Source organism: Pistacia vera, unplaced genomic scaffold, assembly GCF_008641045.1.
Source record: "Pistacia vera cultivar Batoury unplaced genomic scaffold, PisVer_v2 Contig433, whole genome shotgun sequence".
Classification (NCBI taxonomy): domain Eukaryota; kingdom Viridiplantae; phylum Streptophyta; class Magnoliopsida; order Sapindales; family Anacardiaceae; genus Pistacia; species Pistacia vera.
This window is the reverse complement of record NW_022196261.1, coordinates 623708-650212: the sequence shown is the minus strand read 5'-3', so window position 1 is coordinate 650212 and position 26505 is coordinate 623708. Positions and strand designations below refer to the sequence as shown.

The 26505-nt window shown below is 36.9% G+C and overlaps 1 protein-coding gene and 1 pseudogene across 1 annotated transcript; one reads left to right on the top strand and one right to left on the bottom strand.

Moving 5' to 3' along the window:
• Positions 1 to 6056: 6056 nt before the first annotated feature.
• Positions 6057 to 8539, top strand: LOC116143832 (annotated as a pseudogene).
• Positions 8540 to 19584: 11045 nt separating this feature from the next.
• LOC116143874 lies at positions 19585 to 22215 on the bottom strand. Its single transcript, XM_031429323.1, is given in 3 exon segments — positions 19585 to 20594; positions 20715 to 20839; positions 21221 to 22215. Coding segments are annotated over 3 exon segments (2130 nt in total).
• Between the last annotated feature and the right edge of the window lie 4290 nt (positions 22216 to 26505).

Genomic DNA, 26505 nt, shown 5'->3' with positions numbered 1-26505 from the left:
ATGATCACATATGGTGGTCATTCTAGAAATGTCTGTAGCCCCAGTATTATTATGACCGAGGACATAGATAATACGGTAAAGCTATCATAGTGTTGAACAACCCTGCCGAAATACAGTGACTAATCTCACTTGTCAAGGTTGTTTGCCAACAACCTGGTGCAACACATGGGTGCTTGTTGTAGGCAAGTTCACTAGACAAACCCACCAGAGGATTCCATATAGATGGTAACCCTAGTGTCTATAGAATAAATCCTCTAATGAATGGTGGTGCATGTGATCCTTAGACTTGAGATCATTGGAGTGCCTTGTGCACCGATTGGTGTAGTTTGATATCAGCGTAACGTAGTTCTATTCAAAGCTATCAATACGGTAGTGATTGGCTGCATTGAAAAGTGTATCAAGACTATGGTGGACTAACAAAGGATTCATCACTCCTAGTTACAGGAGAAGTTATCTCACAGGGCAATTCAGTGAATGACAATGACACTAAAGCTATGGCCACAGTGGGATTGAGTTGTTGCTCAATCTAATTTATTATTTTGGTCATTGGTCCAGTAACTGAATACAAAGATATCGAAGATAACTGAGGTTAACACTATTTCTCTACCTCAACCTTGATGAGATAAAAGATGATGAAAAGATCGGATTGCACAGTAACCATATAGTTGATAGGCCAGTTGTTTCGCTGAATCCGAATCTATTGGGTGACCATGATGCCTTGCTATAGGCCAATCTTGGTCTGTGTTTAGTGAGACAATTGATTGGTGTCAATCGTGAGACTACTCACTATCGATATGATGAGGAGCCTTCGGATCACACATATAGAAGGCATATTAAGGATGAATTGGTGAAAAAGGGTATTTTTGTCATTTGTGATGAAAGGGTATTTTCGTCATTTATGATGGAAAGGATATTTTTCGTCTTTTGAGATTAAATGATATTTTGGTAATCTCACAATGCAATTAAATTTGCTGAGGTCATTGCTTATATTTAATTTCATGTTGAAATTAAAATTAGTGAGATTATGTATTTAAATATATTCATATATTTAAATATATTTAAATATATATATGCATGTATATATATATATATCTATAATTATATAGATATATATATATATATATATTATTTAATATTAATATTTGATGATATTAATAAAGATAATATATGATATGAAAATCATATTTGAATTTGAATAAGATTCCATGTGGATTATTACCTTGTTTGGTAATGAGGATTTACTATTCTAGTTATGGAATAAATTTATTCCTAACTAGATTAGGGTTTTAATTTTTGTTGCATATAAAAGGAAACTTAAAATAAAAATAAAAATGGAGAACACATTAATTAAATCCAAGCCACTCACCTCAGTGTCTCTCACGTTTTTCACTTGGTGGAGAAGAGAATGTTTCTTGAAGAAAAATTATGCATCCTTTTTGCTTGTGTGTCTTGCTAGCACTTGAGACCGCAAGTCGATCGTCATCCTGTCTTTGTGTGGATACCGAGAGTTCACTCTTATCTTAGAGTGGGAGCGATTCGTATCGATTGAAGGAGCCTCTAAATGCTGGTATGAAATCTGGAAATTTTATATCCAATATCATTTTATATGTAAAAAACGTAAATCAGGTATAAGGTTCTTGGGTTTAATGTTGCTGTTGGGGATTTTATTTTTAATTTCCGTTGTGCAAACCTCATCAGTGACCAATAGTGGTATCAAAGCCTTCCTTATACCTTTTACGTTGTTATTCGACATTTAGTTGAATTGATTTTGATATGTATCGATTATGTTACTGCATGATACGTAAAAACTGATTTTTTGTGTTAAAAATATGTTGCGGTTGATGTGTTGCTAACCTATTTTTTTGCATCTGTATTTGGGGGATTGAAATCAAATAAAACTTGATTCTGATCAGAGAAGGATGCTGCCTTGTAGGGTGGCGTGTTGTTGTTGTGTGTTGTCACGCACAGCAGCAACAAGAAGTAGTAGTGGCAGCGTGCAAACGCACGCTCCTACTTCACATATTGCATGCTGCCGCACAAGGAGGAGTGCTAGCCACATGCTCCAGCATGTGGCCTTGGGCTGTGTTGCCGCAAACGGCACAGCAGCAGCCTTGTGCGACTACACCAAAGCTGCTGCCGCACGCAGCAGTGGCGCGTGCGAATGCACCGCTACTATCCTCTTGATTGGTTGCTGTTTTGGGGCTGTCCCATGGTGGCCAAGTGTCCCCCTCCCAGCACTTGGCCTCGGTTGGCACTTGGTTTTTCAGCCAAGGCCCTGATCTGGTGTGAGTTAAAATGTGCACCAAATCTTTTTTTTTTTTTTTTTTTTGGGCGGCCCACGTAAAGATGCAATGGGCTGAATTTTGGGCTGTCATCGCATTGTTGTGTGATATTTTTTATCCATAATTTTCTTAAAAAAATGTTGTTGCATGTTAGAAACATTCTGGAGGCCCAATTGAGTAAGACACAATAACAAGGGACTAAAATAAAATTATTATAACTTATTTGACTTAAAGAACACTGTCGAAATTCAAATGGTAACTTGTAATTTACCTAAGTGCTTAATGTTAAAGCACTTAATTATAAGAAGATAACACATAATTTGAGAAAAAAGGTATTTGAGATGGTTTCTAAGAAGCGTATGAATATTTTAATATTAGTTTGAGATTATAATATGTGTTTATTTCATTTTCATGCTGTGAGATTGCTTATGAACACATCCATTTTGTTCAGAATGTATTAAATACTCTTATATTTCTTTATAATTTCGTAAAAGCAGGTCCGATTTTTATGGAGATTTTTAATACTTCATAACAAAAGGGCTAAATTTAATACTAAATTGTTTCGTAGGTGAAAACGAAATAAACCCGTACTACAACTTTACGAAAAATTTAGGGAGAGCGACAGTTTCCCACCTAAGGTTTGGCGAAACTACACTTTCCCACCCATCAAGTTTCAAAACGACACTTTCCCACCCACCATTATATTCTGTTAGAAATATCCGTTCTTAAGAAGGGCAATATGGTGAATTTACTTAAAAGCCTCATAAATCCAAATTTTAAAATCGAAATCTTGCTCGGGTAGCTTTTTCCTTTCTCTTTTCTTTTCTTTTCCTTTACTTCTCTTTCTGTTTTTTTCTTTTTGTCTTATCTTTCTTCGCCATCATCTCCTTCTTGGCTTCTTCTACATTGGAGGTTGCGACGCTGGCGTAACCTGTAACTGCCAGATGGGCTGGCGGCGTCACAACCTTCAGCACGAGCCGGCCTCCTACTTCTGCCGCTGCCGGCCTCTCTCGCCGCCTCCGACAACTTTGCCCGCCTCCCTCACCAGCTCTTCATTGCCTCAAACCCTTTCTACCGACCTCTCCAACGAGCTGCCGCCTCAAAGACCTCCTTTCTCCTTCGCAGTTGCAGCCACCTGCAACTACGAGCAGCCGCATCCAGATTCCAGCCCCCCCGCCATCTGCTGCCACCTCCATCTGCCTCATCGTCCCCCACCGGTCACTCCCTGTCGTCTCACACCCCTACCCCTGCCTTTGTCGCCACTGTTTGCAGAAGTTTGTGTTTGATGGTGGAAAGTGGATTGTTTGGTTGATTTTGTGGAGTTGGATTTGGTTTTGAAGTGTTGTTTTTTTATTTCTACTTTGAGGAAGATTTGGGTGATTTCTGCTATATCAAACCCCTCCACATAGTTACCTTGCCAAGTCGCCCACCACCCGTTCTACAAAAAACCCCACCCAGCGCCCACTGCGCAAACCATAACTCGCATAAGAAAGCGAGAAACCAAGCAAGTCCATGATTGTTGAGAGGCAGGAGACGATAGATTAAAAGACAAAGGAGAAGGAACAAGAGAGCGACATCTACAGCTCTTTGGTATGTGTTTTTGGGAAAAAAAAAAAAAAAACTTTTTCAAATAGAGGCAAAGAAATTATTGGATTGGGCATGGAGAAGATACAAAGTGCTTGCTTTGCCGGTCGCGTGACCTTGTTCATGGCTATAGATATTTATATTGAAGTTGTCCCAAAATTATGGAAAAGGGAACTGTGTGAGTTGCATGAATTATATAGTGGTTATTAGATGTTGCTTAACAGCAAAATGTCGGTCTTTGCTTATTAAAAGTTAATTTTTATGATCTCACCCTCACTTTCTCCCCAAATCTTCACACTCGTACATCCACCAATTCAAGCTTCTTCTCTCTTAGTTCCATCATCCATGGCTTCTTTTTCAAGGCACAAGCTCATTTTTACGGAACCTTCTCTGGTGGAGTTTGAGGGTCCGGCTATTTCTCCAACAAGCGGTGCTTCAAGCTTGAAGAGTGGTTTGCTGGTTGTATTAGCTGTTCTAGATTGGGGGTTGTTTTAACTGAAATGGCCGGCCAGCTTGGATGTTGGACAGATTAGGAGATTTTTGTTTAATTATTTAGGGGAATCAAATTATTTCATTCTTTTTCCTTTTCTTGTTATATTATGTTAGTCCTTGGTTGAGATTTATAGTAATATATTAAATTCAGAGTGCCAAAAAGAAAAAAAAAAAGAGTTAATTTTTATGTTGTTCATTCTTGTTGGATATGGTTTAAAGACTTGATGAAAAAGAAACATTTATTTTAGAAGTGTCTAGCCATGTTGCAATGTTCAAGTTCTGCGACTAAGTTATATTAAGTTTTATGTTGATTACGTTCTTTTTGGTGTACCAGTTAGATCCTGTGGTGGAAGTTGGTACCGTAGATCTTGTGTTTTTTGAGTTTGTGAAAAAAAAAAAAAATTGTATATAATTTTTTGAAATTCCAGTAAAACATTATTTTTAATAAAAAAATTGAAGGGTTTATTTGGTAATTTAGATTCCTTACATAATTTCATAGTTAAACACTCGATGTATTGGTAATTGAATCTTATGATATGACATAAAATAATAAAAAAATATTAAGCCAAATAGTGAAGGATATTTTCATCTTTGCTGCTAAATAGTGACGGATTTTTCTAACGGAACATAACAATGGGTGCGAAAATGTCGTTTAGAAACTTAATAGGTGGGAAAGTGTCGTTTTACCAAACCTTGGGTGGGAAAATGTCGTTCTCCCAAAAATTTATTAAGAGTTGATGTAAAGGGTTAAAATCAGGTAACCGCAGGGACATGGTCCCAAATATCATCGGGTGTGTTTGGTTTAGTATTTTGGATAGGATTTTAGGGATAGTATTGGGTTATTGGATATGGGAGTATTATGAGGTAAATTTTAAAAATTTATAAAAAAGCCCTTAGGTTTACTAATTTACATAAAGACCCTAACATGTAAAATGACAAAAACACCCCCACCATCTGCAGTGTCAGATTCCGGCCACCACCGCCGGAATCTGGCCGGAAAATTTCGTTACGGCACAGACTTGTCGGATCTGTGCCGTAACACGTCGTTATGGCCTTTTCCGGCTAGATCCATGGTGGATCTGGCCGGAAAAGGCCAGATCTACCGTTTGTTTTGGCCGTCGACGGCCGGAAAATGCCAAACGACGGCCATCTTTGGCCGTCAGCGACGGCCAAAGATGTGGCCGTCGTTTTCGGTCAACGACGGCCAAGATTTGGCCGTCGTTGACCGTCAACGACGGCCATTTCTTTGGCCGTCGCTGACGGCCAGATCTGGCCTTTTCCGGCCAGATCCGTGGTGGATCTGGCCGGAAAAGGCCACAGCGGTGAACTTCCGGCCATTTCTGGTCGGAAGTTTGGCCGTTGTACAGATTCCGGCTATCACCGACGGTGGTTGCCGGAATCTGACAAGTTGGGTTGATGGGGGTGTTTTTGTTAATTTTTAAACTTTTTTTTCAGGGGGTATTTAGTGAAATTAATAACCTTATGGGGTTAAAATGTAATTAAAAAAAATAGGGTAATATTTTGAGAATATTGTACCAAACGCTATTTGAAAAATAGGATCCAGAATAGGGATAAAAATATTACACCAAAAGCAGCCATCATTGTCTTTCCCCAAACAAAAATCTTCCTTCAAACTGCAGCTTCTCCATCTGTAAACCAACAAGCTCAAATCCACTAGAACCTTCCACACACTCTTCAATGGCACAAAATCTACCTCTGCCTCTTCTTCTACCAAACCCGCGGCCCATAAAGCCTCTCTTTCTTAACCAAAACCAACACAATCCTCAGTCCACAACGCCCTTATCACCACAACAACAAACGACTTCACCACCTCCCTCTTTCACTCCTGTTCTATAAGGCTTCCTTCACCAAAAAAACCCCTCGCACACTTCTTCGCAACCCTTTAACTCTCCATCTTCCATACCCAGAAACAGAACCAGAATCGAGAAGTCACGTGACGTTAACCGTGGGAAACCCTGGTCAAACCACGGCCTCTCCAGTGAAAGTCAGCGGGTTCTCCAATCTTTAATTGATGAATCTTTTGATGTGAAAGACACTGATAGTGTTTTGTTACAGTTATTTGACTCCTGTCGGGAAAACCGAGATGTAAAGATTGATACTTTGAGTTTTGATATGTTGGGTATTGTGAAGAGTTTAAGGTTTTACAAGAAATGTGACTTGGCGTTGGGTGTGTTTGAGTGGTTTAGGAGTCGTAAAGATTGTGAGTTGGTCTTGAATGGTTCTGTTATAGCTGTAATTATTAGTATGTTAGGGAAAGAAGGTAAAGTCTCGGCCGCGGCTTCGTTGTTGAATAGTTTGCATAAAGACGGGATTGATATTGATGTTTATGCTTATACTTCATTGATAAGTGCTTATGCTAGCAATGGGAGGTATAGGGAGGCTGTGAAGGTGTTCAAGAAGATGGAGGAGGAGGGGTGTTAACCTACTTTGATCACTTACAATGTGATTCTGAATGTGTATGGGAAAATGGGTATGCCCTGGAATAAGATTATGACTCCAGTAGAGGGAATGAAGAATGCCGGAGTTGCCCCAGATTCTTATACTTATAATACGCCTATAAGTTGTTGTCGGCGGGGTTCTTTGCATGAAGAGGCAGCTTGGGTTTTTGAGGAAATGAAATTAGTGGGTTTTAGTCCAGATGAGGTTGCTTATAATGCCCTGTTGGATGTTTATGGGAAGTGTGGGCGGCCTAAACAAGCCATGGAGGTATTAAGGGAGATGGAGGTTAATGGTTGTTCACCCAGTATTGTGACTTACACTTCATTGATATCAGGTTATGCCAGAGATGGTTTGTTGGAAGAGGCGATGGAGCTTAAAAACCAGATGGTGGAAATAGGGATTAAGCCTGATGTTTTTACTTACAACACCTTATTATCGGGGTTTGAGAAAGCCGGGAAGGATGAATTTGCAATGGAAGGTTTTTGAGGAGATGAGAAGTGCAGGGTGCAAGGCAAATATTTGTACTTTTAATGCTTTGATTAAGATGCATGGAAAGAGGGGAAAGTTTGTGGAGATGATGAAGGTTTTTGATGAGATCAAGACATGCAATTGTAACCCGGACATTGTTACTTGGAACACACTTCTGGCATTATTTGGGCGGAATGGGATGGACTCGGAAGTGTCAGGTCTGTTCAAGAAGATGAAGAGGGCAGGGTTCATTCCTGAGAGGGACACTTTCAACACCCTAATCAGTGCATACAGTCGTTGTGGTTCTTTTGACCAAGTCATGGCTGTTTATAAGAGAATGCTGGAAGCTGGGGTTAGACCGGATCTTTCCACTTACAATGCTGTTTTGGCAGCATTGGCTCGGGGAGGGATGTGGGAACAGTGAGAAAATACTTGCTGAAATGAAGGATGGTCGGTGTAAAGCCAATGAGCTAACATACTGTTCTTTGCTTCATGCTTATGCCAATGGCAAGGAGATTGAGCGGATGCTTGCTCATGCAGAAGAGATATTCTCTGGTGTGATTGAACCTCATGCTGTGCTCTTGAAGACCCTTGTTTTGGTTAATAGTAAAAGTGACCTCCTTATAGAAACAGAGCGTGCCTTATTGGAGTTGAAGAAAAAAGGATTTTCCCCTGACATAACCACTCTAAATGCCACGATTTCAATTTATGGCAGGAGGCAGATGGTTACCAAAACAAATGAGATCTTGAACTTCATGAATGAGAGTGGGTTGACTCCTTGCTTGACAAACTACAATAGCTTGATGTATATGTACAGCCTTTCTGAAAATTTTGAGAAGTCCGAAGAGATGTTGAGGGAAATTTTGGAAAAAGGAGTGAAACCTGATATAATATCATATAATACTGTCATTTATGCCTATCATAGAAATGGTCGGATGAAAGAGGCTTGTCGGATATTTTCGGAAATGAGTGATGCTGGCCTTGTTCCAGATGTAATCACCTACAATACCTTTGTTTCAAGTTATGCAGCTGATTCATTGTTTGTGGAGGCTATTAATGTGGTTCGATACATGATCAAGCAAGGATGTAAACTAGACCAGAACACATACAACTCCATTGTAGATGGTTATTGTAAATTCTATCGTCGACATGAGGCAATCATGTTTGTTAACAATCTTTCCAAGCTTGATCCACACACGTCTAAGAGGGAAGAATGTGGGTTATCAGACCGTATAGCAAAGAAATGGTCGTAGAGGTAGCTTTTTCCCAACTTCCTATATCTCTATAATCTATGATCAATTAGTTAATTAATCAAAGAGAAGCTTGGACTACCAACCAATGCGTCGTATTCATAACAGAACATTCACAACATTCACAAACTCTTTAATTCTTCCATAATAATAATAATAAAAAAAAAAATTCAAAATCTTTTTGCATTTTCATTTTTGAAGCATGCTATGACAAGAAAAGATGGAGAACCCAACATGTTATGGGTCCCAAATTAATATATATATTCATTCATGGCCACAAACATCTCTAGCTCTTTTAAATTTCTCATCCACAAGTGTAGAAGAAGAATATAATAATAATAATAATAAGATATAATAGATTTATAATTCAAGAAAATTATGTTTCAAATCAAGAATGTTTTCTTTAGAAACTCATGTTTTTTATACAATTTTAAAGAACAAATTATGTAATGGACAATCCTTTCAATTGTATAATTATTATGCTTGTTTTCTTTTGCCACTAAAATTGACTTCTCAATCTTTATCAATATAATAGATTCTCTTCTAATTAGATATATCCAGTTAGAAAAAGTTATAATCTTTTCAAAATTATAAATTTTCGACAACAGATTTATATTGTAAAATTGAATAATGTTAGTTTGGATTAGACTATAGTAACTTCTTTATTTTATTCAATTAAGTTGATAAAACTTGACCTGAAGTATATACATAGTAAAAGGTCTTAAGGGTTTGTCATAATTATTTCCTTAATCTTCATAATTTGATGAATACAAACTAAAAGTTCTTGTTACAAATTGAATTGGGTTAATTAGCCTAAGTGCTTGATGTTAAAACACTTAATTATAAGAAGATAACACATAATTTGAGAAAAGGTATTTGAGATGGTTTCCAAGAAGAGTATGAGTATTCTAATATAAGTTTGAGATTATGGTATGTGTTTATTTCATTTTCATGCTGTGAGATTTCTTAGTATGAACACACCCACTTTGTTCCGAATTTATTAAATACTCTTTTATTTCTTTGTAATTTCGTAAAAGCATGTCCGATTTTTATAGAGATTTTTAATACTTTATAACAAAACGGTTAAATTTAATACTAAATTGTTTCATAGGTGAAAATGAAATAAACCCTTACTACAACTTTACAAAAAAATTGTAGGTTGGGTGGTCCAACAAGCCTAGCTTGGATGTAATCTTTTTAGCCACTTCAATAAATCAACCAACATTACTTGTCTTTTTACCTATTTTCTTATCTTTTTCTTGGACCACTCATATTATATATTTATATTTATATAGTCTTTAATATGGACGTTTTAAAATATTTTACGTGCAAACCATAGGCTAGTGATTAGTGGTTAATTTTATAAATGTAATGCCTACTTTGAGGTATGTAACTTATTTAAGCTTTAATGCCCTTAGTTTTATTTATTTCAAGGTGAAAGATTGAGAAATTAGAATTTTTAGATTTCATCGCGGCAAAGGAGTTTTGTTGCCGCGACATTGTACACACTGCCCAAATCGAGTTCTTAGAATTACAGTCTTTGCTGCAGCAATGTACACTCTGGAATATTTCGTCGAGGCGAAGAAAAATTTTCGTCTGGGCAAAGAATTTTTTGGAATTTTTGAGAAAATTCTGAAAACTTCCTTAAGGGCAAAATGTTCATTCCACCCATAATTAGTTGAAAATGTGGGGAGTGAAAAGTAGTAGAATTCCATGGAGAATTCAATGGAGATGAGGGTATAGATGGAATTTCATAAAAAAGTGCAAGGGCAAAATGGGAAAGTATAAGTAATAAATGAGATATGAAGGATTTAAGAATGAAAACCCTATCATTCTCTACTCCCTCATACGTCACTTTCATCCCCAAATTCTCTAAATTTCTTCATCAAATTTCCAAGGCTATTTAGAGGATTTTTGGTTGGATTTTGGTAGAATTTCAATCCTAAGCATTCAAAGGTAAGAATTCTTGCAATAAGACATGAGATTAATTTTAAAGTGTTGAATTCTTATAGTTTATATGCTTAGGGTTTAAGAAGAAGAGGAAGTCTACCAAAGAGAGAGATTCTAGTGTGGAAATACCTAAGATCAAGGTAAGTAAATCCAATCTTAGACATGATTCGAGCAATACTTGAGTAGAGAATTTCCTTATAAGTATTTATATGCTTGAGTATTGAGAATTGATGATGATCCATGGTTAGAAGTCCACCATGAGGAGTGATGATTGTGTGTATAGAAATCGATGGAAGTTTGGATGAGTTAAGAAAGAATTTGAGTAGAGTTATGGAGTGTATTTTCTTGGCCAGGTTTGAAGTTGTTTTTAGGGAGCTTTGCTCCAAATTTTGGTGGTTAGAGAATGTTATGGATGTGTAATCACCTTAGTGCTTTATTTGTGCATGCAAAGTGTTTGATGAAATTTCAAAGTAAAGAGCATGTATGAGTGTGTTAGTTCATTGTGTTGATATTAGTTTGTAGATGGTAGAGAAAGTAGAGAATGACATGTTTACATGCCATATTGCATCCTTGCATTTAATCATTTGAATTGAAAAAGAACATTAAGAAAAGTCCATCTACATGCATACATGCATATAAGAATATTAAAGAACAAAGAAAGAAAGAAAATTACTAAAGAAAAGAAAAGAAATTGAACACTAATTTCTAAAAGAAAGATAAGAGAAAACAAGGTTGTTGCGATGGGGAACCCGTGAGTGACAAGAAGAAGAATATTCCCACATGCACGCCGCCTTCAGTGAGTGGCCTAAGAATAAGAAGAAGAATTTGTACAGTCCGTAAGAGTGCATGTGGATGAGGACTGTACCCAGAAGAATATACCTACATGCACGTCGCCTTTAGTGAGCGGCCTATAAAAGAAAAAGAATTTGTACAGTCCATAAGAAGTGCATGTAGATGAGGACTGTACTCACTCACACGGCTACGGTTCGGAATCCATGCCTCAACCGAGTCCGATTGACAAAGAATAAGAAAGAAAGAAAAGAAAAGAATAGAAAGAGAAGAAAGAATAGAATGAAAGAAAGAAAAAAAAACCAAGAAAGAAAGAAACACATAAAAGAAAGAAAAACAAAATAAGAAGAAGAAAAATAGAAAAGAAAATGAATATCCTATGCATTTGTGCATTTGCATCATTCTTAAGCATGATACTATACTTACTATCATGAGTAGTGAGAAATTAGAAACAGAGAAAGAACAGAGAAGAATAGAGAAGTGTGATGTAAGGAAAGAAATTCTGAATATGAGTAACAGAGATAGAAGGATAGCATAGCGAATTTACTTACTGAACAACTAGTGCTCACCCCGTTGTTTTCAACATTTTTGCAGGAAATAGGTGAGAAGATGTCAGATGGAACGTCGAGAAGCTGAGGGGAAACGACACTACTGTCCCTTGTATTTTGAGTTTATGTATAAGATACTTTTGTTGTTGTAAAGAATTTAGTATATAAAAGTAAAGAAAATTTTTGGGTCCACTATCTTCTACTTATATACCTATATGTTATTTATATCATATATAGTGATTTCATATCTTATTTTCCCAAAGTATATTAGCTAGAGAGAGTTATTACATTTTTGGTATCAGAGCAAAGATTTTGGGATTTGACAGTGTGCCTCTCCCGCCGCATTGACGTCCCGTAGCCGACCATTGTAAGTTATTTCTTTCCTTACTTATAATCGTAGAGGAGTTAACTAAAAGTGTCTGTGTTATGTAGATGACACGTGAGACCCGAGCAGGTAGTAAGAATACAATGAGTACGGGGGAACCTTCCAATCCGGCATAATCTACTCCCTCTATCCTTGATGAAGCAAGGATTCATAATATCATACAGTAAGTATTAGTAGAGAATCAGGGAAGAGTTGCACCAGAGAGAGTAGGAACCCTAGTTCGTGAACCGACCACTAGAGAAGAAAGAGAAAGGCTTGTACCCTTGACAGTGCCAAATCGTATCAAGCCTATATATGGGTTGCTAAGTAAACATCAGTCGTCAGAATTTAGGGGTACAACAGACCCATTAGAGGCAGAAGAGTGGTTTAGGTCTATAGAATGTATGACGACACTTTTCCCCATGACAGATAGAGAAAAGATTCGGCATGCGAGCTTTTTATTTAGAGGTGATGCTTGAATTTGGTGGGAATTGATGGAAGATACTCATAATATAGTTTCTATGACCTGGGGAGAGTTTAGGAGATTGTTGAGGCTGAGTATAGAACAGTTGATCAAGTTTATGAGAAGATTTAAGCGTTTAATAGTTTAAAGTAGGGGTTTAATTTAGTAAGGGAATACTCTGTGAGATTTAATTCCCTTGCAAGGTTTGCGCCTAGTGTAGTGAGCACACCAGAGTTGAGGAAAGATAAGTTTATATATGGGGTGATAGAGAGATTAGGTTTGAAACCTATTATAATGAGTCAGCCCATTAAGATAGAATTGCCGGATGGTGTTAGTGTGGTAACTCAGGAAATGCTTCCAGGGGAGTCCGTAGTGATCCATGGAAGGAAGTTACTAGTGGATTTGATCGTGTTTGATATGCCCGACTTTGATGTTATTTTGGGCATGGATTTCCTATAGAGATATGGAGTAGAGATTGATTGTCAGAAAAAGAAAGCTAGATTTAATTTTGATGACGAATATAAGTTTAGTATGTTAATTAGCAGTGTGAAGGCCAGAAAGATGTTGAGAAAAGGGTGCTCTAGATATATTGCTCATGTGGTGCAAAGTAGTGATGTCGCATGACCAGAGATTCAAAGTGTGCCAGTAGTTTAAAAGTTGTTAGATGTATTTCTGAAAGATTTACCAGGTTTACCTCCGGAAAGAGAAGTAGAATTTAGCATTGAACTGGCACTAGGGACAACACTGATTTCTAAAGCCCCTAATCGGATGGCCCCAGCTGAACTACAAGAGTTGAAGAACCAGCTTTAGGAACTCCTAGACAAGGGTTTTATTCGACCCAGCCATTCTCCTTGGGGAGCTCCAATCTTATTTGTGAAGAAGAAAGATGGATCGCTATGGATGTGCATAGATTATAGAGAGTTAAATAAAGTGGTAGTAAAGAATAAGTACTCGTTACCTCGTATAGATGATATATTTGATTAGCTTAAGGGAGCAGCAGTGTTTTCAAAGATTGATTTGAGGATGGGTTATCATCAAGTAAGAGTTGTGGACTAAGATATTAATAAGACTGCTTTTCAAACCAGATATGGGCATTATGAGTTTGTGGTGATGCCTTTTGGGTTAACCAATGCCCTAGCAATCTTTATGGACTTAATGAACTGGGTGTTTCATGATTATCTTGACCAAATTATAGCAGTGTTCATTGATGACATCCTGGTTTATTCTAAGCCAAGAGAGGAGCATGAAGAACACTTAAGATTTGTGCTACAGTGATAGAGAGATAAGAGGTTGTTTGCCAAGTTTTCGAAGTGTGTGTTTTTGCTGGATCAAGTTATCTTCCTGGGCCATATTGTCTCAAAGGAAGGTATATCAGTGGATCCTAGTAAGCTGAAGGCAAGCCTCGAATGGCAAAAGCTGAAGACAGCAAATGAGGTTAGAAGTTTCTTAGGGCTAGCAAGCTATTACAGGCAATTTGTAGCAGGATTTGCCCAGTTGGCTAGGCCACTTAAAACTCTGACCAAACAGAGAATGCCTCTCATATGGTCGAATGCCTGTGAAGAAAGTTTTCAGGGGTTGAAAAGAAGATTAACCACAACTCCTATCCTAGTGTTACCACACGAGGGTGTAGACTATGATATTTATATAGATGCCTCACTTCAGGGACTTAGTGCCGTGTTGTTGGCAGTTGGGTAGGGTAATAGCTTATGCTTCTCGACAGTTGAAAAAGTATGGGACGAGATACCCTACACATGATTTAGAGCTGGCAGTGGTAGTCTTTGTATTAAAATATAGAGGCATTACCTATATAGTGCTAAGAGTAATATTTATACCGACCATAAGAGTTTGAAGTATTTCTTCACCCAAAGGGAGCTAAACATGAGACAGAGGAGATGGTTAGAGCTGGTTAAAGATTATGACTGTGAGATTAAGTATCAGCCTGGAAAAGCCAATGCAGTAGCTGACGCCTTAAGTAGAAAAGCTTATTTGTCCCGACTTATAATATAGAAAGAATTATTAGAAGAATTGTGCAGGGAGCAGATTGAGGTGATATCGGGAAGGATTGCTGATGCGTGCAAATGCAACACCTAATTTTACCTCACTAAATTCTAGTGCAAAGTTGTCTAGTAGCAAAGAGCAAGTAAGGGTTTTTCCCGCAGAGGATTTGTGAACTTAATTAATTATTTACTTCTAACAAGGTTTGTCACGAATTATAAAATCTCAACAAAAACTAAAAAGAACTCAAAGCAAACAATGTAAATCAAGCAATTAATGATGATAGAGAAATCAATGAGATAAACGAGATTGAAGGTTTATTCGCCTCCACTAGACACGGATTGCATATAATAAAAGCACTCTTTAACTTTCTACCCTCTTGATCACATCAGCTCATAAAATACTAAACGTTGATAAGTCCCATCTCTCCTTACTGAGTCGTTGGACTAGACACGGTCATAACCCAATTCCCTATTTATTAAATAACCTAGGATATGATCTCTAGATTCAAAGTAATAAAAGAATTAAGTTGCGAGAGACCTACTGAATCAAGGCTAAACTCATATGGTCGGTTTAGTTATCTTGAGTAATTACCCCCCATGTATGCAGACATATACTTTACCACTAGTTATTTAGGTTAATAAAGCGATTCTGTACTAAACAACCTAAATTGGCAGTAATAGATTGATCCTAACGATTTAATTGGCCACTTAAACAATTAGAAAAATCTAGTTAGACCCTATTTTCAGAGAAATAATCACATAACCAAGAGGGATTAAAAGATAAAAAGATGTAGATTTTATTAATCACAAGACATGTCTAGGGTTTTGAAATCACCCTCAATCACAAAAGAATTAGTTCTTCATGAATAAATATGAGAACATCATTGTATTATTCATAACAAATAATAATAACAAAGAAGAAGAAAAACTTAGTGAAACTTGGTTGGATTAATGAAGTTGATGATGATATCCTCCAATTCTTCTTCTCCAAGCCTTCTTTAATCTCCCTTTTTCTTCAGTTCTTGAATAATTTTGTTCTCTCTTTTTTTTCCTCTAAAAGAATCCCCCAAAATAATGCTAAAGGACTTCTATTTATATCCCACAAGGGTTAGGGTTTTGTTTTCCTTAATTCTAGTTAGTTTAGGACTCTTAAAACCTTATTTTCCTAGTAAAAAATGGAGGAATTAAAAGTTCCCAGCTGTCGTGACTGTGCCGTAGCACTGTGCTGCAGCATAGTAGCTACTGGAAAAAGTGTGCCGCAGCACAGTAGCTACTGGTCTTCTTCCCGCATTATTCCATTGTTCTTCATAGATGGTGATGTTTGAACTTGATAACGATGAAATTTGGAAAAGTGGTAAACATATGAAATGTAGCCCTTTGAATTAGCTTTCCAACAGTTCAAGAATTGTCTTAATCAGAGTTCTAAAGCTCAAGATATTTTCAACATACCGAGGCATGTTCAAGCTAGAACGTAATCTAGAATCTTCTCTTTACTTCAACTTCCATAACTTCTTCAATTCAACTCCGATTCTCAATCCGTTTGTTTCTAGTCGTCACATATTCTCTCCCCAACATCATCTCTCATCCGAATATTATTTTTGAGCCTTATTTTCTGAAAACACAACAAAAATACCTATGATACCGAAAAGTGCATTTATGAAACAATTAAGTTAATTCATGCGAATTAATCCTAATTTCCCACCAATGATACCTATAAACCACTAAGTATAAGTATATTTTCAAGCACTTATCACAACCCCCAACCAGCTTCTTGCTAGTCCCTAGCAAGCTAAGCGATAAAAATATGTCTTCTAGCTTGAAAATTAAAATAAAATAAACATAAATCTAATCTACACCAAATCAATACCGTAGATTGTCACGGTTGCATTTAGCGTATGCAACAAGCCTTTAAACCCCTAGGTGGCCCTAGTTGGACCAGTTGTAGTCTCTTGAGGGTTTCCAGCGATGATACCCACAAATATCCATACTAAACCTAACCTAGACTCGAAGATTAAAAACAAACAAACAAAACATTAGTCTCCGGATATACATTCATCTCAAAAATTGCATACAACACATAACATAAAGAATAGTTTAACATCACCCAAGCCCAAAGGTAACTCAAAAATCAATTTAATTTTCATTATCAACTCTCACACATCAATCATTCCACAAACCCGTTAATCTCAAAACCCGGATAATCACATGCACAAACTTCACAAACAAAGAATTGATCTCAAATTTTAAAAATATAATATAATGTATAGAATCAAATTCATAGGCTCACTTTTCAAACTACTCTCCGCTAATGTAGAATGATCACACTACCTGGGATCAATAGGTCTTTATTAAGCTTGTTACGTTAGGCTAGGTTATGAGGTTATGAAAGAATGGAAAAGATAAGCAAAAATAAGAGACTCAATCCTATTTCTTTCAAACACTTTCATTCAAGCACCACCAGTCTTCTTTACACCCCACTTTTTCCACCCTTTATCAAAAATAATTTATTTGCATCATTTATACTTTGCAATGTTTCTCAGTAAATTTCCTTTTTCTTTCTTTCTTTTTTCTCTATTTTTCTTTTCTTCTTTTTTTTTTCTTTCAATATAATTTTTTTTTTTTCATTCAAAAGAAAGAAAAGAAAGCTAAAAATTCTACCCAAACTCTTGATTAAAAAGCACTCCACAACCCCCAACCTATTCTTTTGAACACATTTGGAATAAATTGACAATTTTCACAAACCATCACCCTCACTTCTTTAATTGCTCTCACCAATCTTGTACTGATGAGAATGCAAAATGTCATATTTACCCCCCTTAATGTCTAGTCTTCTATACTTATTTTTTGCCTAAATATACTCATTATTATTCTATTTTGATTTAGGATGCAAATGGAGGAGCTAAATGCAAAACGGAACTAATTTGATGAATTCAGACAATTTTGACATTGCTTTGTAATCTGGGCATAACTCTCTCATCCGAGCTCCGATTGAGACGATTCAAAATGATGTGAAACTAGAAGAAATATATATACAACTTTCATGTTTTGAGTTTGGAGAGATACTCGCTGAATCAAGGTTTAAATCGGACTTGAAGTTGACGCACCTGAACTGCCGATATTCTGGAACATTCTGCCCTATCAAGCAAGTCAATTAGGCAGTTTATTATTGGAAGATTTGAAGACCTTTACAGCTGGACACACCAATTTCCTTTTTTATTTTAGGACTTTATTTTATTTTCAATTAATTAGAATCAGATTAGGATAAATGTTACTCTAGGATATTAGAATATTTTGAGAAGATTAAGTAGAATTAGAATTCAAATTTAGATATTTTTAAAGAGAGATCAGATTGGGATATATCACACACGCCTCTCTCTTTTCTCTCTTCTGGAATTCGTTTTTCCTTTGAGTTTTTCATAGCCATGAGCGGCTAAACTTTTAGAACTTGGTCGAAGGAAACAAGACCTCGGAATCAATAAACTGTGAGATCAATCTGGTTTTTTTTCTTTAAGTGTTCAATTTATGTTTGAGTATTGGATGTTCTTCTATGCATATTTTCATGATTGTTGCGTTTAATTACTAGGAGGCCTACTAGTTTATTAGTTGCTGCAATCTGTTGCTAAGTTAGATATCAAATCTGTAATTGTTTGATTCCTCTAACTTATGAAGCAATTAGGGTTAATAATTTTCTGCGTCAGGAATTAGTAATTCTTAAGAAGAACACTCGACTAAATTAAATGCAACCGCTTGAGTTTGTGTTGTTTAGCTTCATCGATCTCTCTAGGTCTTAAGGCTGCCACTAGATTAAATCTTTAGCACTTGTCTAGGGTTGTTTAGTAGTAAGGTTAATTAGATCGCTTGTTTCTTAATTAATTACAACTAAGGAGAGATAGGAAAATAGTTCCAACGGTGAATATTCAGGGTATGAATTGATTTATTTTTGTATCGATGATCAGTTGTAAGATTCTGATGGTGGATGTTGACCTAGACCAAGGTTTGTTATTTTGATTGATTGATTAATTTGAATTGTTGTTTTCCTGAAATTATTTTTTGTTTTTACTCAAACCCCCCAGCCTTGTTCACATAACATTAAATTCGGCTAGACACTCTCCGTGGGAATGATCTTGACTCACACTACATGTGTTTTTAGGTTTTAATTCTGGGTGCCTACGACAGCATGCCATGTACTTAGATTAAGTCTCTTAAAAATTAAAGGGTAGGAATGTGTTTTTGGCTCAAAATAATGGTGGGTTAATGTAGGTTACATGAAAGAAAATCAAGGCTAAATGTGTTTAATAATGGCTCAAAGGGGTAACTAGAAATAATTTAAATAAAGGGTTGGCTTGAAAGGCTCAAAAGATCCAAAGATAGCCTAAATCATATCCTAAAAAATGTACATTATAGGATTTCGACTCAAGTAGTTATCAAGTGAGTTCTAGAATTTGTTGAGATCGCAAAAATGTCTATGAAAATTCATACATAACAAACATCACTAAGCCTTAAGACTAACCAACCAAATCATACCACATAGCATGAGAGTCTCAAACTAGATGAAACTAATTATTCAAAATTACCCCTAGACCTAAGCAACATTTAACATCTTCTAAACGTCACATGTTATCACAATTATAATCATATCATTGACACATAAATTAATTCGAAAAACTAAAAAAAATTTAATCCTAAAAACATGCAAAAAAAAAAAAAAAACTATAGCAACAACAAATGCAAACACACAAATGTAAACACATACTTAGACATACCAAAGAATTACTATTTCTATGTCTCACCCCTAACCTAAATTAGGCAATGTCCTCATTGCTCTATTAATCGGTATTAAAGAAAAATCATTAAGAAAACGAAAACTAACACAAATCAATGGGTTGCCTCCCATGTAGCGTTTTGTTTAACGTCGTTAGCTTGGCATTGTTCTTTGCTTAACCGTCCATGTCCGTTGGTTCATGGAGAGGTACTTCATCCAATTGTCCCATGAATGGCTCGTAGTATGGCTTTAGACGATGGCCATTGACCTTGAAGTCTTTCCCATTCTTCATGCTCTTAATTTTCACTGCACCCTTGGGAAAAACATTAGTAATCACAAAAGGACCAACCCAACGGGAACGTAACTTACCGGGAAAAAGTTTAAGATGTGAATGGATTAGAAGAACTTTTTGTCTAGCTTCAAAATGCTTTCGCTGGATCGTTCTATCATGGAAGGCCTTTGTTTTGTCCTTGTAAATACGTGAACTTTCATAAGCTTCATTCCGTATCTCCTCAAGTTCATTCAATTGCAATTTTCGTTGTTCTCCCACTGCATCTAGTTTCATATTGCACTACTTAATTGCCCAATAGGCTCTATGCTCTAATTCAACGGGAAGGTGACATGGTTTACCATAAACCATTCGGAATGGGGACATTCCAATTGGTGTCTTATATGCTGTCCTATACGCCCACAATGCGTCGTCAAGTCACAAGCTCCAATCTTTCCTATTTGGATTCACGGTTTTTTGTAAGATGGACTTGATTTCCCGATTAGAGACTTCGGCTTGTCCACTCGTTTGTGGGTGGTATGGCGTAGAGATCTTGTGGGGGACGTTGTATTTCTTCAAGGTAGCCCAAAATGTACGGTTGCAAAAATGAGTGCCCCCGTCACTAATTATGGCTCTAGGTGTTCCAAACCTTGCAAAAATGTTAGATTTTACAAAATCTACAACAACTTTAGAATCATTAGTTCGGGTGGCCTTTGCTTCTACTCATTTAGACACATAATCAACAGCAAGTAAGATATAAAAGTAACCATAAAAAGACGGAAAGGGTCTCATGAAATCAATATTCCATACATCAAAAATCTCAACAAATAAAATTGGATCTTGGGGCATTTGATTTCTTGCACCTAAATTACCTGAGCGTTGACATCTATCACATGTTTTGCAAAAACAATATGCGTCTTTAAAGAGTGTAGGCCAATAGAATCCACTCTCAAGAACCTTGAGAGCTGTCCTCTTTGCTCCGAAGTGTCCTCCACATGCATAGGAATGGCAAAAAGTTAAAATTAAATTAAATTCACTTTCAGAAACGCACCTTCTTATGATTTGGTCGGGGCAATATTTCCAAAGATATGGATCATCCCACACGTATTGCTTGGCGATCTTCTTCAGTTTATCCTTGCTAGCACGCGACATGTTGGGTGGGGTTCTCTTGGTTAATATGTAATTTACTATATCTACATACCATGGTCCCGAGGATGTCATTGCAAGTAATTGTTCATCCAAAAAATCATCTTTCAATGGAAGAGCATCTTCTTGGTTTATCAACCTACTTAAATGGTCTGCTACAACATTCTCACTCCCTCTTTTGTCTTTGATTGTTAGGTTGAATTCTTGTAGCAATAGAATCCACCTTATAAGCCTTGGTTTAGCCTCATTCTTCGTAAGCAAATACCTAAGAGCTGCATGGTCAGAAAAAACAGTAACTTTAGTGCCAATTAGATAAGAACAAAACTTTTCTAATGCAAAAATAACCACCAAAAGTTCTTTCTCATTTGTGGAGTAGTTAAGTTGAGCGTCATTCAATGTTCTTGAAGCATAATAAATGGCATGTGGTAACTTTCCAACTCGTTGTCCCAACACGGCTCCAATGGCATAATTGCTTGCGTCGCACATCAACTCGAATGGAAGACTCCAATCAGGTGGCTGAATAATTGGGGCTGTGGTTAGGAGTTCCTTTAGTTTCTCAAACGCCTTTATATGCTCTTCATTGAACTCAAACGCTACCTCTTTTTGTAACAAACAGCATAAAGGCCTTGCGATCTTGGAGAAATCCTTGATAAATCTCCTATAAAATCCTGCATGTCCAAGAAAAGAACGTACCTCTCTCACACAAGTGGGAGGTGGTAAGGAACGTGCAAGATCTATTTTATCTTTATCAACTTCAATCATCCTAGATGAGATAATATGCCCTACAGCCATCCCTTGATTTACCATAAAATGGCATTTTTCCCAATTTAAAACGAGATTAGTTTCTATGCATCTTGTAAGAACTAATGTCAAATTACCCAAACAATTATCAAATGAGTTTCCATAGACACTAAAATCATCAATAAATACCTCTATAATGTTCTCTATGTAATCGGAGAAAATACTTACCATGCACCTTTGAAAGGTGGCGGGTGCATTACAAAGGCGAAATGGCATGCGTCGATAAGCAAAAGTGCCAAAGGGGCATGTAAACGTCGTCTTCTCTTGATCCTCCGGTGCAATCACAATTTGATTATAACTTGAAAATCCATCAAGAAAACAATAGTGAGAATGGCCCGCTAAACGTTCAAGCATTTGATCGACAAATGGAAGAGGACAATGATCTTTGCGCATTGTGGCATTGAGCTTGCAGTAGTCTATGCACACTCGCCATCCCGTTTGAATGCGAGTGGGAACTAAGTCATTATCTTCATTCTTTACCACGGTTATTCTAGATTTCTTAGGAACTACTTGGACTGGACTAACCCATTTACTGTCTGAAATTGGGTAGATCACACCAACATCTAACAACTTGATTATTTCCTTCTTCATTACTTCCATCATTGGTGGATTCAACTGTCTTTGCGCTTTTCTTGTAGGCTTCGATCATTCCTCTAATAATATGCGGTGCCTGCACATGGAAGGACTTATTCCTTTAATGTCAGCAATCGTCCAACTAATTGCCATTTTGTACTCTCTCAACACACGAACAAGTTTCTCTTCTTGCACCTTTGAAAGGTTGGCCACTACAATCACGGGCAATGTGTCTCCTTATCCCAAGTATAAATACTTGAGATGACTTGGTAAAGGCTTAAGCTCCAAGGTAAAGGCGTGCACAATGGAAGGTAAAAGTTTCTCATTAGATATGGGAAGAGAAATATAAGAGATTTCATACCTTGGATTTTTCTTTGGAAGCTCATCCAACATTGCTATAGTTTCATTTAGCTCTTCTCCCAACTCTACGTCTTCATTAAAACTTTGAGGTTCCTCGGTTGACAACCCATTCCATATTGCCACTTCCAATGGATCTTTACCCTTAAGTTTGAACATTTGCTGCGTTAAAGAGTCAAGTACATAAATGGAAAAGCAATCATTGTCATCGTTAGGATATCTAATTGCGTCAAAGATGTTAAATTGAATGACTTCCCCATCAAACTCCATTGTTAACATCCCATTATGCACATCTATTTTCATACGGGCTGTTTTTATGAATGGTCTCCCCAAAACTAATGGCATGGTTTTCACAGTTTTTTCATCTTTCATGTCAAGCATGTAGAAATCCACTAGAAAAACAAGCTCGTTTACCTGCACCAAAACATCTTCAAAAACTCACTTTGGATAGGCATTAGATAGATCAGAGAGTTGAATAACTAAGCCAGTCTCTTTAAGAGTACCAAGATTTAAATCAAGATAAATTGAGTAAGGCATGACATTAATAGAAGCACCTAAGTCTAAAATTGATTTCTCAAACCTTGTGTTGCCTATGATGCATGGTATGGTGAAACTACTCGGATCTTTGCACTTTGTTGGAAGCTTCCTTTGCAAAACCGCTGAGACATTTTCTTCCACGCTCACCACCTTGTTTCCCTTAAGTTTTCTCTTGTTGGTGCACAATTCTTTAAGAAATTTCGCATAACGTGGCACTTACTTTATTGCATCCAACAAAGGAATGTTGACATGTACTTTTCTAAAAGTGTCCAAAATTTCTTGTTCATGTTCCTCCCTCTTTGATGTGGCAAACTTGCTAGGAAAAGGCAAAGGAGGTTCGTAAGTATTAATAGGAACATTAGATTGTACCTTAGGTGGATGTTTTGCATTGGAAGAATCAGTTGGCGAATTTTCTGCACTTTTGGGCTGCTTTGTTCCACCTTGAGTCAACTCATCTCCAACTTCTTTCTCATCATTTGGCCTCTTGTGAGTCTTCTCAAGTTGTCTACCACTTCTCAAAGTAATGGCACTAGCATTCTCCCCAGGGTTAACCAAAGGTTAGGAAGGGAGCTTTTCGGACCCATGCGCCTCTAATCTTCCAAGAGTAGTAGCCAATTGACTAACTGGGCTTTCCAAATTCTTGATTGACATTTTTGTTTCTTGTTGGAACTTGAGATTCTCTTGCTGAAATTGAAGAGAGCTAGTTGCTAATGAGTTTACCAAGTCCTCCAAAGGCTTACCTTGAGGTTGGGAAACATTTGGGGTCTTGCTTGCTACGGTTGTAGAGCTTGTGGGTAAGGGAAACCAAGTGGATTATTAGTGACAGCAACTTGTTGATTTCCTCCATAGCTAAGATTAGGGTGATCCCTCCATCCTGGATTATAGGTATTGGAAAATGGATCATACCTTTGCTTTTGTTGTCCTTGGTATCCTCCCATGGCATTTACTTGTTTTGTATTTGTCTCTTGAAGGGTAGGACACATATCGGTAGGATGTCCCACATTGGAGCAAATTCCACACGTCATCACTTGTCCAATTGCAATTTGTTGCACAAGTGCAGTCAAATTATTCAATTGTTGCTCAAGATTATTGGATATCCCCACTTCATTTACCTTCCTTGGTGGTGGATTGGATCAAGTACCAAATTGTTGAGAGTTTTCCGCCATGGTTGCAATTAAGTTCCTTGCTTCTGTAGAAGTTTTATCAACTAACGCACCTCCACTTGCTGCATCTATCATGCTCTTCTTTATTGGCATCAATCCCTCATAAAAATATTGGAGAAGTAATTGCTCACTTATTTGATGATGCAGACAGCTAACACACAATTTCTTAAACCTTTCCCAATATTCATATAAGTTTTCCTCATTGTATTGCCGAATCCCACAAATTTCTTTCTTAATGAGTGTGGTTCGAGATGCTAGAAAATACTTCTCCAGGAACAACCTCTTCATCTCATTCCAAGTAGTTATGGTCCCCGATGGTTGGTAATAAAGCCATTCCTTAGCACTATCTGCTAAAGAAAATGGGAACGCCCTTAACTTCACTTGTTCCTCCATTGTTCCCTTTGGTTTCATACTCGAGCACACCACATGGAACTTCTTAAGGTGCTTGTTTGGATCCTCTCCCGCTAAACCTCTGAAAATTGGTAGAAGATGAATCATCCTAGATTTAAGCTCAAAAGCTCCCCCTGCCATATCATTGTATGGAATGCATAAAGGTTGTTGGTCAACGGTTAGTGTAGCCATCTCTTTGAGAGTTAGATTAGCCATCTCCTCTTGATCAGAAAAATCAGAAGAATCACTTGTGAGTGGAAGATCGGGGTGGATTGCTTGATCGAGAGTTTATCTATGCAAAGGTTGTTTCAAATGAGCAATTGGTGGAATCAGATCAGAATGAGGATTCGATCTCAAATTGTATCACGAGCTCATTCACCAAAAACACCTACAACTCAAAAACAAAGAATAAATAAAAATTGAAAAATAAACAAAAAGTAAACAAATAATTAAGTTAATGAAAATGCCCAGCAGCGGCGCCAAAAATTGATGCGTGCAAATGCAACACCTAATTTTACCTCACTAAATTCTAGTGCAAAGTCGTGTAGTAGCAAAGACCAAGTAAAGGTCTTTCTCGTAGAGGATTTGTGAACTTAATTAATTATTTACTTCTAACGGGGTTTGTCACGAATTATAAAATCTCAAAAAAAACTAAAAAGAACTCAAAACGAACAATGTAAATCAAGCAATTAATGACGATAGAGAAATCAAATAGATAAACGAGATTGAAGGTTTATTCGCCACCACTAGACACGGATTGCATATAATAAAAGCACTCTTTAAGTTTCTACCCTCTTGATCACATCAACTCAAAAAATACCAAACGTTGATAAGTCCCATCTCTCCTTACTGAGTCGTTGTACTAGACACGGTCATAACCCAATTCCCTATTTATTAAATAACCTAGGATATGATCTCTAGACTCAAAGTAATAAAAGCATTAAGTTGTGAGAGGCCTACTGAATCAAGGCTAAACTCATATGATCGGTTCAGTTATCTTGAGTGATTACCCCCCATGTATGCAGGCATACACTTTACCACTAGTTATTTAGGTTAATAAAGCGATTCCGTACTAAACAACCTAAATTGGCATTAATAGATTAATCCTAACGATTTAATTGGCCACTTAAACAATTAGAAAAATCTAGTTAGACCCTATTTTCAGAGAAATAATCACATAACCAAGAGGGATCAAAAGATAAAAAGATGCAGATTTTATTAATCACAAGACATGTCTAGGGTTTTGAAATCACCCTCAATCACAAAAGAATTAGTTCTTCATGAATAAATATGAGAACATCATTGTATTATTCATAACAATTAATAATAACAAAGAAAAAGAAAAACTTAGTGAAACTTGGTTGGATTAATGAAATTGATGATGATCTCCTCCAATCCTTCTTCTCCAAGCCTTCTGTAATCTCCCTTTTTCTTCATTTCTTGAATAATCTTTGTTCTCTCTTTTTTTTTTTCTCTAAAATAATCCCCCAAAATAATGCTAAAGGACTTCTATTTATATCCCACAAGGGTTAGGGTTTGTTTTCCTTAATTCTAGTTAGTCTAGGACTCTTAAAACCCTATTTTCCTAGTGAAAAATGGAGGAAAATTTCCCAGCTGCCGTGACTGTCCCGTGGCACTATGCTGCGGCACAGTAGCTACTGGAAAACGTGTGCCGTGGCACAGTAGCTACTGGTCTTCTTCTTGCATCATTCCACTGTTCTTCAGAGATGGTGATTTTTGAACTCAATAACGATGAAATTTGGAAAAGTGGTAAACATATGAAATGTAGCCCTATGAATGAGCTTTCTGACAGTCTAAGAATCATCTTAATCAGAGTTCTACATCTCAGGATATTCTCAAA